The sequence below is a fragment of the Chiloscyllium punctatum genome, chromosome 12 (assembly GCF_047496795.1).
Source record: "Chiloscyllium punctatum isolate Juve2018m chromosome 12, sChiPun1.3, whole genome shotgun sequence".
Classification (NCBI taxonomy): domain Eukaryota; kingdom Metazoa; phylum Chordata; class Chondrichthyes; order Orectolobiformes; family Hemiscylliidae; genus Chiloscyllium; species Chiloscyllium punctatum.
Genome location: NC_092750.1, coordinates 38,477,226 through 38,493,233, shown reverse-complemented (window position 1 = coordinate 38,493,233; position 16,008 = coordinate 38,477,226). Strand labels below are relative to the sequence as shown.

Sequence of the window (16,008 nt, the reverse complement as noted above, 5' to 3'; positions counted from 1 at the left end):
TTAATGTAGAAATATTTAGCGTAGGGACAGTAAATTTTATCTTAAAAGCAATCAAAAACAATAATACTTTAAGCGAGAGGGAAGAGAGAAACAGGAGGCTGAGTTTTGGGAGAGACCATGTGGGAAGTCAGTGAACGGTTCTGAAGTTCAACAAAAAAAAATTAAAAACCGAGCAACCAACATTTACAGCTGACTGACTGTAAAATTACAAATATATCTGGAATTTGGAGTTTGGTCCATGAAAAACAACATGTTATCTTATTGTAGCTGTACAGGACGTTGTACAGGTCACTTTTGGAATACTGTGTTCCATTTTGGTTTCCCTGTTTATAGGAAAGATATTGTTAGACATGAAAGTGTGCAGAAAGGCTTTACAAGGATGTTGCTGGGTGGAGGGTTTGAGCTCTAGGGAGATGCTGAATAAGCAGGGGCTATTTTCCCTTTTAGTGTTGGAAGTTGAGGGATGACTTTATAAGAGGTTTATGAAATCTTGAGGGTCATGAATAGGGTCAATGTGGTCTTTACCCCATGGCGGGGGATGAGAGGATTCATGTACAAGAGCAGGGATGTTCAACTACAATCATACAGGGCTTTGGTGCAACTACACTTGAATAATTTTATGCAGTTTTGGTTTATGATGTAAGATATTTTGGCTGTAGAGTGAGGGCAACCAAGATTTACCAGACCGATTCCTGGGAAGGCAGGACTGATGTATGAAAAGAGACTAAATTGGTTCGGACTATATTCACTGAAGTTAAGAAGAATAAGTAGGGGTCTCTTAGAAACCTACAAAATTCAAACAGGACTAACAGGGTAAATACAGGTAACATGTTTCCGATGACAAGGAATCTGGATTCAGGAGTCAGTCTGAAGATACGATGGAGGCCAATTAGGGCTGAATTGGGAAGGAATTTCTTTGCCTAGAGAGTGGTGAGCCTGTGGAATTCTCTACTGCAGAAAGCAGTTGAGGTCAAAATATTGAATGTTTTCAAGAAGGAGTTGTATATAGTTCTTGAGGCTCATGGGATCAAATGGTACATCGGGTGGAAGTGGAAATAGTGTACGAGTTGAATGATCAGTCATGATCTTACTAAATGGCAGAGCCGGCTTGAAAGGCCGAATAGCCGACTCCAACCTGCTCCATAGATCAACAACTGGTTTAAAATCTCAAACCACATGAATTTAGTTTTAGAGGCATAGAATTCAAGAGCTGCGCAAAATAAATTGTTGAAAATTTAATGCCTTGGGTATTGTATCAATTTTAATGAATTGGTTGCTCTAAGTAATTTGACTCAAGCCCAGGGACATACCCATTTATACCCAGGGGTGCAACAATAGCACCTCCTTGTGACCTGAACTGGATATTGTGTTTTTCACATATGTTTTTCCAGTTTTTTTTCAGACACATCAGGAAACACATGGTGAACCAAGACCAAGTTCCAGTCATTAAGCTATTTATTTCATACACTGTGATTAAACATGCAGAATAATGGTGTATTTTGTTTTGAATTTATTCAGTCTCACTTTACTCCTTTATAAGACAAAAGTTCGGGAAACATGCAATAACCAATAGTAAATCCTGTCCCTGCTGGTTTCTGATGTATTTGTGCCATGACTCTATATTTATGACCCATTCCCATGTATTATACTGCTCTTGTTGAGCATTTTAAGGTGCTGATTAATCAGTTGGCTTGCCATCCCTTTTGTGCTTTCTTTATATTACTAATTTAGTTCCATTAATTTAGTTTCAAACTTTTATCTCTCCAAGCTAAATGCTGCTCAATACTAAATGACACTGTTTACTTGCCCATTTAGTGCTGGACAGGATTCTGTTTAGTGACAGTCGGAGACTAAATCAATATACTAAATTAATTTAACTAAATGAAAGAAGATGGAAAGCAGCTCATTAATCAACTGTTCAAACTTCCCTGCAGGCTTGTGTATCCTGCAGGACATTGCAGAAGTTGAATATTTACTGATAACTACAACCGAAGGAAAGCTTGCACGCAAGTCTCAAATTGGTTTTGGCAACCATATTCACTTGTGGGTTAGATTATCTACCACTGACTTAATAACTGAAAAATCCAGCCTGTATATGCCTTGTATGCTTTGAATAATCACTGCTATGAATTTTGCAGTAACATTTCACTCTGTTCTGAATGCTCCACTCCATCTAAATGTCATTTCTTGTATCCTTTCTAGTTTGCTTATACCAAAATGTAATATTGTTTCAGAATTGCAGTATAAGTGTGAAGCCAAATGTGCACATGGAAGGGTGACAGACTGAAGATAAAATTAACAAACAGTTAAGATTTTTAAAGATGCTAGCAGGTCGATATGGCATTTCCCACCCTTGGGGATTACACAATTCTATAATAATTCTATAAAGTATTATAGAACAATTGTAATGTATCAGCAATGCCACTGATTTATATGCTCAACTGATTGAAATATCAATTATTTTCTGCAGTTTAGGACTTGAGTGTCAAAATACTGACCCTGACAATTTTTTTCTGTTAAAATCATTTTTATAAAATCATCAAATGAATAATTTTAATTAAAATATTTTGCATTGATTTATATATGGTCCTTTTTTAAATGTTTTATTTTAATGTTTTTGCTTCTTTTAACCTGTGGATATGCTTCAAGGCTATAGAGAATCTGCAGATTGGAGGTTTAGTGGGTAAACATGACGTTTAGTGGGTAAAGGAGAGTAGTCCGGTGTTTCAAATTATGTTGAAGAAACAGGTGGATAAACTCTGCTAGAATTGATTCTGGGTTATGACACACTCCTAGATGATGTGTTCAAGACTGGACAGTAGTGGATGTGAAATTGGTGAGTCTTCAGTAAACAAAATTTGTTGGGGTGAGGACCATTCAGAGAATACATACAGCCAAAGGGTGGCATGATAGCTCAGCGGTTAGCACTGTTGCTACACAGCACTAGGGACCTGAGTTTGATTCCAGGTTTAGGCGACTGTGAAGTTTGCACATTCTCCCTGTGTCAGCTTGGCTTTCCTCCGGATGCTTCAGTTTCCTCCCATAGTCCAGGTTAGGTGGATTGGCCATTGTGTCCAGAGATGTGCAGGGATTCTATGAAAGGAAGTTCAAGATTACATAAATGATTTGGATGCGAGCATAAGAGGTACAGTTAGTAAGTTTGCAGATGACACCAAAATTGGAGGTGTAGCGGACAGCGAAGAGCGTTACCTCAGATTACAACAGGATCTGAACCAGACGGGCCAAAGGGCTGAGAATTGGCAGATGGAGTTTAATTCAGATAAATGCGAGGTGCTGCATTTTGGGAAAGCAAATCTTAGCAGGACTTATGCACTTAATGGTAAGGTCCTAGGGAGTGTTGCTGAACAAAGAGACCTTGGAGTGCAGGTTCATAGCTCCTTGAAAGTGGAGTCACAGGTAGTTAGGATAGTGAAGAAGTCGTTTGGTATGCTTTTCTTTATTGGTCAGAGTATTGAGTACAGGAGTTGGGAGGTCATGTTGCGGCTGTACAGGACATTTGTTAGGCCACTGTTGGAATATTGCGTGCAATTCTGGTCTCCTTTCTATTGGAAAGATGTTGTGAAACTTGAAAGGGTTCAGAAAAGATTTCCAAGGATGTTGCCAGGGTTGGAGAATCTGAGCTACAGGGAGAGGCTGAACAGGCTGGGGCTGGTTTACCTGGAGTGTTGGAGGCTGAGGGGTGACCTTATAGAGGTTTACAAAATTGAGGGGCATGGATAGGATAAATAGGCAAGTCGTTTCCCTGGGGTGGGGGAGTCCAGAACTAGAGGGCATAGGTTTAGGGTGAGAGGGGAAAGATATAAGCGAGACCTAAGGGGCAACTTGTTCACGCAGAGAGTGGTATGTGTATGGAATGAGCTGCCAGAGGAAGTGGTGGAGGCTGGTACAATTGCAACATTTAAGAGGCATTTGGATGGGTATACGAATAGGAATGGTTGGAGGGATATGGGCCAGGTGCTGGCAGATGGGACTAGATTGGGTTGGGATATCTGGTCCGATGGACGGGTTGGACCAAAGGTTCTGTTTCCATGCTGTACATCTCTATGACTCTGTAACAGCTGCTGGTCTGGGGCTAGTGAAAGGCGAATATTGACCAAGTAATGTGGCCTTTCTGAACTGATTGGAGATGTCCAAGTTGTGCAGAGACTCAACATGTAAAGCAGGGAGATTGTCTCATTTGACTGAGAGCATTTGGAGATTTAATTCTGTTGGTCACTGTCTTTTTGATGTCTTGAGATGTGATCCCTAAGGAGGAATGTATCAAGTGAGGTAATATATTAGGAAAGTTATGGAACTCCAAAACTTGGGAGTAATAAATGTGGGCAGCAGTGCTGGACAACACTGCAAAAGGTTTCTGAAGTTTGAGTAATGGAAGTAAGATTCTTGGATCTCGTAACATTCTGCAAAGATTGAAGCCTGGCTCCTATGATGATGGGAGAAAGTGAGGACTGCAGAAGCTGGAGATCTGAGTCAAAGCATGTGGTGCTGGAAAAGCACAGCTGGTCAGCTAGCATCTGAAGAGCATGAAAATCCTGAAGAGCATATGATTGAAATGTTGATTTCCCCTGCTCCTCGGATGCTGCCTGACTGGCTGTGCTTTTCCAGCTCCACTCTCTTCGACTCCTTTGATGATGGAGCCTGCTAAATCAAACTGGATAGGTGAGTTTAGGAGAATTTGTCTGATCCTTTCCTTAACTGTTCTCCGCCATCGGGTACCTCTGCATTTGGTTGGGCAATTAGCCAATTACTACAGTAGTGATGTCTCTGTGTTTCTGAGCCTGAAGACCTGGGTTCAAATTGAGAGGTGTGTGATAACACATCTGAACAAGTTGATTTAAAAATATCTAGAGTGTCAACTACAACACTGTTCAAGGTAAATCCATAATTAGCCATTTCATTAAAAATTACTTAATTTTTAAGGTTTTTAATATTATAAATGCTACATTTATTATTAAGATCATTAGGCAGAGGACCAGAATTAGGCCATTTGGCCCATTGAGTCTATTTTGCCATTTGATCACAACTGATATGTTTCTCAATCCCATTCTTTTGCCTTCTTCCTGTAACCCTTGACCCTTTTACTAATCAAGAACCTATCTATCTCTGTCTTAAAGGCATTCAATGACTTGGCCTCCATAGCCCTTTGCAGCAATAGATTCCACAGATTAGCCACCCTCTGGCTGAAGAAATTCCTCGTCACAATTTTAAAGGGTCATCCCTTCACTTTGAGGCTGTGCCCTTGAGTCCTTGTCTTTTCTATTATTTGAAACATTTTTTCTACGTTCACCCTTTCTAGGCCCCTCCAGTATCCTGTAAGTTTTAATCATATTCCAACCCCCCTTATCCTTCTAAACTCCATGGTGCACAGACCCAGAGTCCTCAACAAAACTCATGTCAAACTGTTTTTCCCCAGGATCGTTCTTGTAAGATTCTTCTGGACTGCCTCCAATGCCAACACATCCTTCCTAAGATATGGGGCCCAAAACTGCTCACAGTATTCCAAAGACAGTCTGACCACACCCTTATACAGCCTCAACAGTACATCTGTACTCTTGTATTCTTGCCGTCTTGGAATGGATGCTGACATTACTTTATGTTCCTAACTGCCAAATGATGAATGCTAATATTGCATCTGCCTTCCAAACTACCAACTGAACCTGCATGTTAATCTTAAGGGAATCCTGAACTAGGACTCCCAAGTCCCTTTTTGCTTCAGATTTCTGAAGCTTTTCCTCTTTTAGAAATTAATCTACTTCTCTATTCTACCTAACAAAGTACACAACCTCACATTTTCCAGTATTGTATTCCATTTGCCACTTCTTTGCCCACTTTCATAGCCTGTCCAAATTCTTCTGCAGCCTCACTGCTCCCTCAACACTACTTGTGCTCCACCTATCTTTGTGAAATCTGCAAGCTTAGCAACAATGCCCTCAGGTCTTTCATCCAGATCGTTAATGTATAACATGAATACTTGAGGTCTCAACACTGATCCCTGTGGAACTCCACTAGCCGCCAACTGCCAATCTGAAAAAGACCCCTTTATCCCTACTCTCTGCCTTCTGCCAGTTAGCCAATCCACTATTCATGCCAATATTTTTCCCTTAAAATCATGGGCTCTTTGTTTTTTTTATATATTTAACAGCCTCTTGTCTGGCACCTTGTCAAAGGTCTTCTGGAAATCCAAATAGATCCCGTCCACTGGCTGAGCTTTGTCTAACTTGCTGAATGCCTCTTTTTTAAAGAATTCTAGCAGATTTCTCAGAGATGACATCCCCTTGATGAAGTTGTGCTGACTCAGCCCTATTTTAACATGCATTTCCAAGTACACTGCAATTTCATCCTTAATATCAGACTCTCAAATCTAAGCAATGATATCCCTAACTCCAGTGATTCCTGAAAGATCACTACCAATACCTATACCCATTTCCTCCACTATCCTTCAGACTTTGGGCTATAATCCATCTGATCCAGGTGATTTATCCATCTTCAGACCTTTCAGCTTCCCTAGTACTTTCTGATTACTGATGACTACGACACTCACTTCTGCCCCTAACTCTGCAAATTCTGCTATGCTGCTGATGTCTTCCTTTATGAAAATTGATGTAGAGATACCTATTTAGTTTGTCTGCCATTTTTTTTGTTCCCTTTTACTACTTCTCCAGCCTCATTTTCTTGCAGCCCAGAGTCCACTCTTGCCTCATTTTTGTGTTTTAGATATCTAAAGAAACCTCTTGCAATCTTATTTTACGAGCCAGCTTACTCTCATACTTTATCTTTTCTCCTGCTATTGCTTTTTTTTATTTGCAGCTGGTTTTTAAAAGCTTCCAAATGCTCTGGTTTCCCACTAATCTTCACCACATTATATGCTTTTTCTTTTGCTTTTGTGCCAGTCCTGACTTCCCTTATCAGCCATGTTTGCTTCATCCTCTCATTAGTATGTTTCTTCTGTGCCTCCCAAATTACCCCCAGAAACTCCTGCTATTGCTATTCCACTGTTTTCCCTACTAGGCTCCCCTTTCAGTCAACTGTGGCCAGTTCCTCCCTCATGTCTTCAATTGTGAAACTGTTGCATCAGATTCCAGCTTCTCCCTCTCAAACTGCAGAGTGAATTCTGTCATATTATGGTCAATTGCCCCACAGGAGTTCCTTCACCTTTACGCTCCCTAATCAAGTCTACCTCATTACACGTCATCAAACCCAGAATTGCCTGTTTACTAGTGGGCTGTACCACAAGCTGCTCCAAAAGCCCTTGTGTGGGCATTCCATGATTTCTTTTTCTTGATCTGCCACAATTTCCTAGATTTCCCAGTCCACTTGCATTTTGAAGTCCCTCCTGATCACTGTAATCGTATCTTTCTCGCAAGCCGTTTCCATCTCAATTTAATTTCTTCCCGACATCCTGAATACTGGTAGGAGGCCATTAGGCTTTTTTTTTGCTCCACGGAGATTTTATACCTCATGACTCTATATCACTAAATTTTCACCTGAAGAGAATTGCAAATTTCTTTCAAGTATAGTTGGAGTGATTTGATTAGGCACTTTCTGTTTAGTACAAGTTGCCAAAAACAAATGAGCGATTTAATTACTCTCTATCCTGTTACATATTCATTTTTCATTGTTACTTATTGACTAAATCAGACAGGTTTCAATGTATTCACATTTAGTTAAGCAGGCATTTGGTTGATGATTGAATTAACAATTCCTCATTTTAGTCAATCACAATTATTAACTCGAAGGAAATGGTGTCTTAAGAGTACTCTAAGCATCCAGAAGAGCTGGAAAAACTGAATAGGCTTGTTCCCTGTGGAGAGAGAAAAAACGTTACTTTTAGAGTCCTATATACTCTACAAGACCTTAGAGTTTCTCCAGCAAGTTCTGTTTCAATTTCAGATCTCTAGAATCAGCTGGTCTTGGCTTTTACTTGAAGCAATAGGATGTGCTGGATATAGATTTTTAAAACATCTGACAGTAACTTGCAGTGGTGCTTGTTTTGTTGCTAAAGTGGTGCAAGTAACCTTGTGGCATTATAATAAACTGTAGTTTCTGAATATTAAAATTTGTTTGGGATGGTACTTGGTTGAAGAAACCTAATTGATCACTATATGATAGTGGATGATGGAATAAACATTGCAAAGTTTCTGAAATGTAGGTTGAACAAAATACAGATTTTTCTAATCCTCTCTGGCCATGGGTGGATTCAGAGGACTGGTGGACAACTAATGTTGCATCATTGTGCAGTCATAGGGAGTCTATTGGACAAAAATTTGAGGGCCGGGATTAATCGTCACTTCGGGAGATGTGAAATAATCAAAGGTAGTCAGTATGAACTTCAAAAGGCTTTTCACAGAGTCTCACATGGGCTATTAAGCTAGGAGCCCAAGGGATCCAAAGTAGACTAGCAGGAGGCTGGAAGAACATAGTAAACCAGGCACCATCATGATGTGGATAAATTGACGTTTCGGGTATAAATTGCCTTCAAGAATAGAGGTGGGGTGGGGGATCTGCAGATAAAGAGATGGGGAGGGTTGTGAGTAGGGAGAGGGACAGAGTGGTGAGGTAGTGATAAGTGAATAAAGGTGGTGGGTATGACCTGGTTCGTCTATGGGAGGAATGAATCTGGTTGGTAGTTGGAAGGAAAGGTCAGTCGGCGAGGTGGAAGGGAGGGGATGGGTGGGATGGTTATTTGAAATTGAAGAACTCAGTGTTGAGTCCTTCATGCTGTATTTTGTCTTGGCGGAAGATGAGCTGTTGTTCTTCCAATTTGCAGTCTGATTCAATGTGGCTATGGAGGAAACCGAGGATGGACATTTTGGAGAGGGAGTGGGAAGGGAAATTGAAATGGGCGGTGACCATGAGGTCAGGCTGCCCCTTACAGGCCCTGTTGTACCAACACCTGTATTCACCTATCACTACTTCACCACTCTGCTCCTCTCCTCACCCATAACCCTTCCGCCACCTCACACTCCCTTTTTCTGTAGCTCCACCTAACCCCACCTTTATTCCTGAAGAAAGATTATACCCAAATTGTCCTCTCCTCCAATTCCTGATGCTTCTGATTCAAATTAGCTTTGTGGCAGTAAGTATATAATGATGGTGTAAGGGTCTTTTTGCGACTGGACATTTGTGTGTGCACTGAGATACTGCAGAGTTTGGTGCTGTGCCTGTTGATGTTTGTGGTGTTCATTAATGATCTGGACATGAATAAAGGTGGTATGACCAGTAAGTTCAAATGCCATGAAAATTATTGTTGAGAACAATGGGAAAGAAAACCCATGACTACCGAATGATATAGATAGGCTGATCAGATGGTATGAGCAATTGCAAATCGAATTTAATCCTGAAAAGTGAAACATGATGCATTTTGGGATGACTAACTAGGCAAGGATGTACATGTTGAAGGATAGAACTCCAGGGAAGTACAGAAGGTAAGAGGCATCTTGGTGTGCATGTCCAAATATCCTTGAAGAGAACAGGACATATTGATAAGATGGTTAACAAGACATATGGGATACTTGCTTTTATAGTCAAAGCTTTGAATAAATGAGCAAAGAATTTACATTGGAGCTATACATAATATTTGTTTGGGAGAAAGTAGGCCTGCAGATGCTGGAGTGTCAGAGTTGAAAAGTGTGGAGCTGGCAATGTAAGGCAGGTCAGGAACCATCTGAGGACCAGGAGAGTGGATGTTTTGGGTATAAGCCCTTCATCAGGAACATTAATTTGGCCATTGCTTGAGCACTGAGCAGTCTTGTTTGCCACATTATCAGAAGGCGACAGGGGAAGTTCATCAGGATGATGCCTGCTCTGGAGCAATTCAGGTAACAAGAAAGACTGAAAAGGCTGGGGGTGTTTTCCTTCAAGGAGAAATTGCTGTTGGAGGAGTATGAAGTTATTGGTGGGGGCGGGGGATAGATATGTAATTGGGGAGAAACTTTCCCCTGATGTAGAGGGTAAACACCCAGAGGGTGCAGTTTTAAAGTAAGAAGCAGGAGGTGAGAGGGGATTTGAGAGTAAATATTTTCACCCAGATAGTGGTGGGTATCTGGGACCTGCTGTCTAAAAATGGTAGAGACAGAATCTCTCAAGTCTTGAAATGCTATAAGACACCAGACAATCAGTAAATTGCTAGAAAATGGGAAGAACCTAGATAGATAGTTAATGATTGGAAAGGACACAATGGGCCAAAAGGGTTTTTTCTGTACTATAAAAATCCCATGACTCTACTTAATGCCTTTCCCATTCTCTACATTTGACATTAATATTTTAAAGATATCTAAAATACCATGGTGTAAAAAGAAATTACCAAATGGTATAGTTTCTTTTCTTTTAATTTAGTGCTGAAGGGTAGCTAAAATCCATTTGATTATGTCTGCTATCCATTTCAGAATTTTGAAATGATTGTTATTATGTTCTTGGTTTTCATCGACTGCAGCAGCAACACATGAACATATAAACAAGGAGCAGGTAGGCTGTCTGGCCCTCAAAGGCTGACCACATTCTCCTCTTCATTTTTCTTTACCAGTCCCTTAGAGTTGAGGATGGCTTGCACCACTTGGGTGGGTTGGGGGAAAGAAAGAATGGGACAGAAGGGAAGCCACAGACTGTGCTACTGGTGGTGTTTGAGAAGGCAGGTGGGTGGGCATTATTTCTGCTGCTTGTGCTTGACTTACACATTCTCCAATAAGTAGTAACATTTGATGTGGTTGGTGCCTTTGTGACTATTTCTCTAGTTTGTGTATTCTAGGGCAAGCGGTTTCTGTGTGTCCATGGGGATATTGTGTTTGTTTAGTGAAGCTTTCAGGGTGTCCTTGTACTGTTTCCTCTGCCCTCTTTATTATTGCAGAGTTTGAAGTTGAGCTCCTGTTGCTTCAGGAGTCTTGTGTTGGACTTGCGGATAATGTGGCCTCCTCTTCATACTTGCAAGTCCATGACCAGTACCTCGATACTGGGGATATTAGTCTGGGAGGTGCTCTTTGTGGGATTTTGTGAAGATGACGCTGGTGATAACTCTCCAGGGATTTGTAGAGTTTGCTGTACATGGTCAATGTTCTGATGTATAAAGGAGGGTGACAGCTAAGGTTGCTCTGTAGGTAGACAAGCAGGAGGTTGGAAGAACATAGCAAGCCAGGCAGCATCAGGAAGTGGAGAAGTCAACGTTTTGGGTATAATCTTTCTTCAGAATTAAGGGGACGTTTATTCCCATTTACCATATCTATGCTCTCCACCATCACCTCCTGCCCACCACCAACCCCCCCCTCCCCCCCCCCCCCCCCACCCCCCGCACCAGAAAGTCCTGAAGAAGGGTTACACCTGAAATGTTGACCACTTCACCTCCTGATGCTTCCTGGCTTGTGGTGTTCTTCCAGCCTCTTGTTTGTCTACCTTGGATTCCAGTATCTGCAATTTTTGTCTCTCTAACCAAGATTTCTCTGTAGACAATAAATTTATTCTTGGTGTGAGGCCTTGCAATTATCACTCTGTTCCTCACACATCCAAAGGTCACACTGGTGTTTTGGTGTTGATGTTGGATTTCATAGTCAATGTCTACTCACACGAGAAAGAAGCTCCACAGATAAGATGCTGTGTAGGGGCTCACCTTGAATTTTGATGGTTGGGGGTGGTAGTGTTGTCTAGCAGAACCCATCTTGTAGAGAACCTTTGTTTTCCAGATATGTAGTCTGAGGCCAGTTCTATCATATTCCTTGGTGAATGCATTAAAAATGACTTGTGGCTTGAGTTCTGAGTATGTGCACATAAAGGTATGTCTGTGTGTTTCAGCTGGTTGACAGAAGTTTGAGTGGTCTTAGTTCTAGCCTGGAGGTGTCAAAGATTGAACAGTTTCCCATTCGTTCTGTAGGTTAACTTCACTCTGGCAGTGTGTTCCATTGAGGGAGGAAGATGGAGAAGAGTTTTTGTGCAACGCTGCAGTCTTGTTTGATTCAAGTTTGCATTCTTATTAGGTCTGTTTTCGATCTGTTCATCAGAGTTGCTTGTCAAAGACCAAGAGCCAATCTATGCCAGCTGAAGGGAGCACTTTGAGGATCTCATGAACCAAGACACGGCCTTTGACACAAGTGCTCTCGACTCCATCACATAACACGTTACCCTTCACATTCTGAGTGCACTGCCAACCTGTTGTGAGATTGAAAAATTCATCCAGTAGCAAAAAAAATGACAAGGCTTTCTGAAATCCTTGAAGTACCAAAATATAGCGGAGAGGCACTATTGACTTGAACCCATGAGCTCATCTTCTTGTCTTGGAAGGAAGATAGCATGCCAGGAGATCTGAGTCACCATAATTGTGACCATTTTGAAAAATGACACTGCTCTGAGTGGAAATTCGAGGGATACTGCTACTCTCCATCACAAGAAAGGTCGTCTTGAGAATCTTCCTTTAACTATCTCCTCACTATTGCTGAAGAGCTCCTCCCTAAGTCTTAATGTGGCTTTCGCCTGTCAAAAGACACAGTGGAATGATTTTCAGTGTGTGACAAATCCCAGAAAAGTGCAGGGAACAACACCAACTTCTGTCTGTGGCCTCCTTCTAACTCTCAAAGGCATTCAACTCTGCCAACTATAATGGATTGTGGGATATGCTTCCCAAATTTGGCTATTTGCAAGAATTTGTCACCATTCTCTGCTTGCTTCATGGTGACATTCAAGTGGTGATGTCCACCATTCAATAAGATCATGACTAATCTGATTTACTTCACATTCCTGCTTATCCCTGATGAACTTTCATCCCTTTACTATCAAAACTCTGCCTTAGAAATAGAGTTGCCCATTTGAAACAGACATGAGGTGATTTTTTTTTCTCAGTGGGTCATGAGGTTTTGAAACTCTTTCCACTACCTTTGAAGGTGGGGTGGATAAATTGTTGGTAAACAAGGCATGAGGGGGTTAGTGGTGCTAGGTTGAATGTGTATTTGTGGTTACAATCCGATCAACCATGATCTTATTAAATTGTAGATTAGAGTTGAGGTGCCAATAACCTATTCCTGCCCCTTGTTCGAATATTTTTATCTGAGTGCTGTGTAGTCTGTCACAATTTGAATTTTTCTTTTTATCCTTACTGTCAAAATTTACAATTTCGCATTTTCCCACACTATAGTCTTTTTGCGAGGTCTTTGCCCCTCACACAACCTACCTATATCTTTAAATATCCTCTTTAGTCCTAACTGACTTTGTGTTATCTGAAAAGTTTGCAACTGTACTTTGAGTCCCTTCATCCAAGTCATCTATATAAATTGTTAAAAGTTGAGCCTGCCAACTGCTCCCTGTAGCACACCATCTTACCAATGAGAAATTGCCCTTTCATGCCGACTCTGTTTCCTGTTAGCTAGCCAAACTTCTGTCCTTGCTGGTGTTGCCCCTATGCTCTATCCATAGCCGATGCTTGTTGTGGTGGAATGACTAAATGACTCCCTCTACACTCAGGTCCACTTCCAGCATCAGTTTATTGTTTACATCTGTGAAATGAAAATCTCTGGCAGTCCAGAAGTGTCTCCACTGAACAAAGAGAAACACACTTTTTTTAAGCATTTGTTTTTAGTCCACCTTTGCCTGTTACAAACCAATCATCTTATTAATTGATTGCATACTCGTCCAATCAGGTTAATCATGTGACTCTGTGATCAGTCGATGGACAGCTCTAAGTTTTCCCATCATCTTATGATGTTTACCAGACCCTCATATCACATATTCTCGGGCCTCCACAATATATCTTATTCATCACGTTTCAGGCTGTGCTCCTATACCAGTTATTCAGTACTCCCTGCTAAAGGGAATTCTGCCTTAGACTGAATATCCACAGGAATACAGTTAAATTCCTTAATGTCTGTATATTTAAAACTCAATTTTTAACATATATAACCTGTGTCTATGAATACCTGGGGGTCTTAACTGTTGCAAGTCAGACCTTTCCCTTCTATCCCATGATCAATACCAGATTTTGGATCAACCTGGTATGAACACTTCTATCAAATTGTCTCTGTACTAGCAGCAGCAGCATTTTGCTTCTATTCAATGGGGCCCTTTCATTTTCTATTTGCAAGACTCTTTTGTATGCTATCCTAAACTTGTTACCTTGAGTATACTCCTTCTATAAATGCTACCATTGCTCTGGCCAATAATTTAACTTTAAATATCAAACTAGACAAGCTGCTATTTCAGTTAAAAATCTTCCTGAGCCACTGTCAAATCAGAACCACTTTGTCATTTTATGCTGCTTTAGACATGGGCAGCCTTAGCATATTCCTTTCTCAAGCAACTTCAGTAAATTGGTTAAATGTTATTTCCTCCTCAGAAACCCATGTTAATTCTGCCTGATAATTTTAAACTTTTTCAAGTGCACTGCTATAAAATCCTTAGCAAAAGTCATTTAGAATCTGTTATTAATCTCCAAACTTGGGTGTTGCTTTATCCTGGGTAAAAACAATGACTGCAGATGCTGAAAATCAAATACTGGATTAGTGGTGCTGGAAGAGCACAGCAGTTCAGGCAGCATCCAACGAGCAGCGAAATCAACGTTTCGGGCAAAAGCCCTTCATCAGGAAGGGCTTTTGCCCGAAACGTTGATTTCGCTGCTCGTTGGATGCTGCCTGAACTGCTGTGCTCTTCCAGCACCACTAATCCAGTGTTGCTTTATCCTGTTCTGCTCCAAAAATATGTTTCACTAGAAAATATGTTTCAAGGAACATATTCAGAAGGTTTTCATGTTACTTGCTTGGCATTTTCAAATACGATTTGTTGTTTCAGGTTTTTGATAAAGAAGTGAAAAGCTATGTTTATATACTGGAAGGCAGCAGTCAGAGAAACAAGATGCAATTGCCGAAGGACAGCAAACAGTCACGTAAGTTATTGAACAACTTGTTCAAAGTGACCTGTTTATTATCACTTGCACATGATGTATACAGAATAACAATCAAGGTAGAAGCTTGAAACTAATAGAAAAGTCATAGGTGTCTACGTTTTATCCGTATCTAACTATTTTGTTTAATAATATTTGAAGGTACTTTTATGCTCTGTTCAAGAGAAAAATCATCAGCAGTGTTTCAATGATGAGTTATCTACATGAGAAGAAGGAACATGCAATTAAATAACAAAGGGTTTATAACTTTATTAATGAAGGAGAACCATTGGCACTTAATACGTGAAAGATATATAGATATAGATTTACATATCTGCAGAGCATGTTTTCAAAGATACTCTTTAAATAAGAAGATGCAAATTCTGCATTATATTAAAAGTTAGAAATTATTAATTTGCCATTCTTTTATTTAGGAAAAGATGCAGACAAATACACATTCATTTTTTAAAACAATTTGTTGTGACTTCATCAGTCAGAAATGATCGTGAAGGTTGGAGTTATATGAAATTAAACCAAAGTGTGCTGAGTTGTTTATGCCACCGGATGCAGACTTCCAATCACAGAAATACACCTTGACCATTGCCCTATGCTTCCTACCACCCTGTCAATTCTGTGTCCAATTTGCCAAATTTTCTTGAATTCCCATGGGCTCTTAGCTTCACACCTCCATATCCCATGATGACCTTATCAAAAGCTTTGCTGAAGTCCTAAAAAAACTACATTGAGTACATTGCCTTCATCAATGCACCCGGTTACCTCTTTGAAATATTCAATAAAATTATATCACCTGTGACCTCCCCTTACCTAACCATGCTGTCTGTTCTTCATTAATACCTGACTTTGAGTATAGGTTAATTCTGCTCTGAGTTGCTTCCAGCAGTTTCTCCACCACTAATTTTGGACTGATTTCCAGGTTTATCTCTTGCTTTTTTCTTGAATAACACCACATTAACTGTCCTCCAGTCCTCTAGCACCTCTCCTGTGGTCAAAGAGGAATTGAAAATTATTGTCAACACACCTGCTACTTCCTCTCTTTCCTCACTCAGCAGCCTCCGAAGCATTTTCATCTGACCCTGAAGATTTATCTACTTGTAAACCTACCAGATCACTTAGAATGT

The 16,008-nt window shown here is 40.5% G+C and overlaps 1 protein-coding gene across 4 annotated transcripts in view; it reads left to right on the top strand.

Moving 5' to 3' along the window:
- The window catches only part of cfap20dc (CFAP20 domain containing), a 401,364-nt gene that overhangs the window by 12,974 nt on the left and 372,382 nt on the right, over positions 1–16,008 (top strand). For all 4 annotated transcript variants that reach the window (XM_072582429.1, XM_072582428.1, XM_072582427.1 and 1 more), the window contains exon 3: positions 14,779–14,872. In XM_072582429.1, the coding sequence (XP_072438530.1) occupies positions 14,779–14,872 (94 nt within the window). The remainder of the gene's footprint in view (positions 1–14,778; positions 14,873–16,008) is intronic.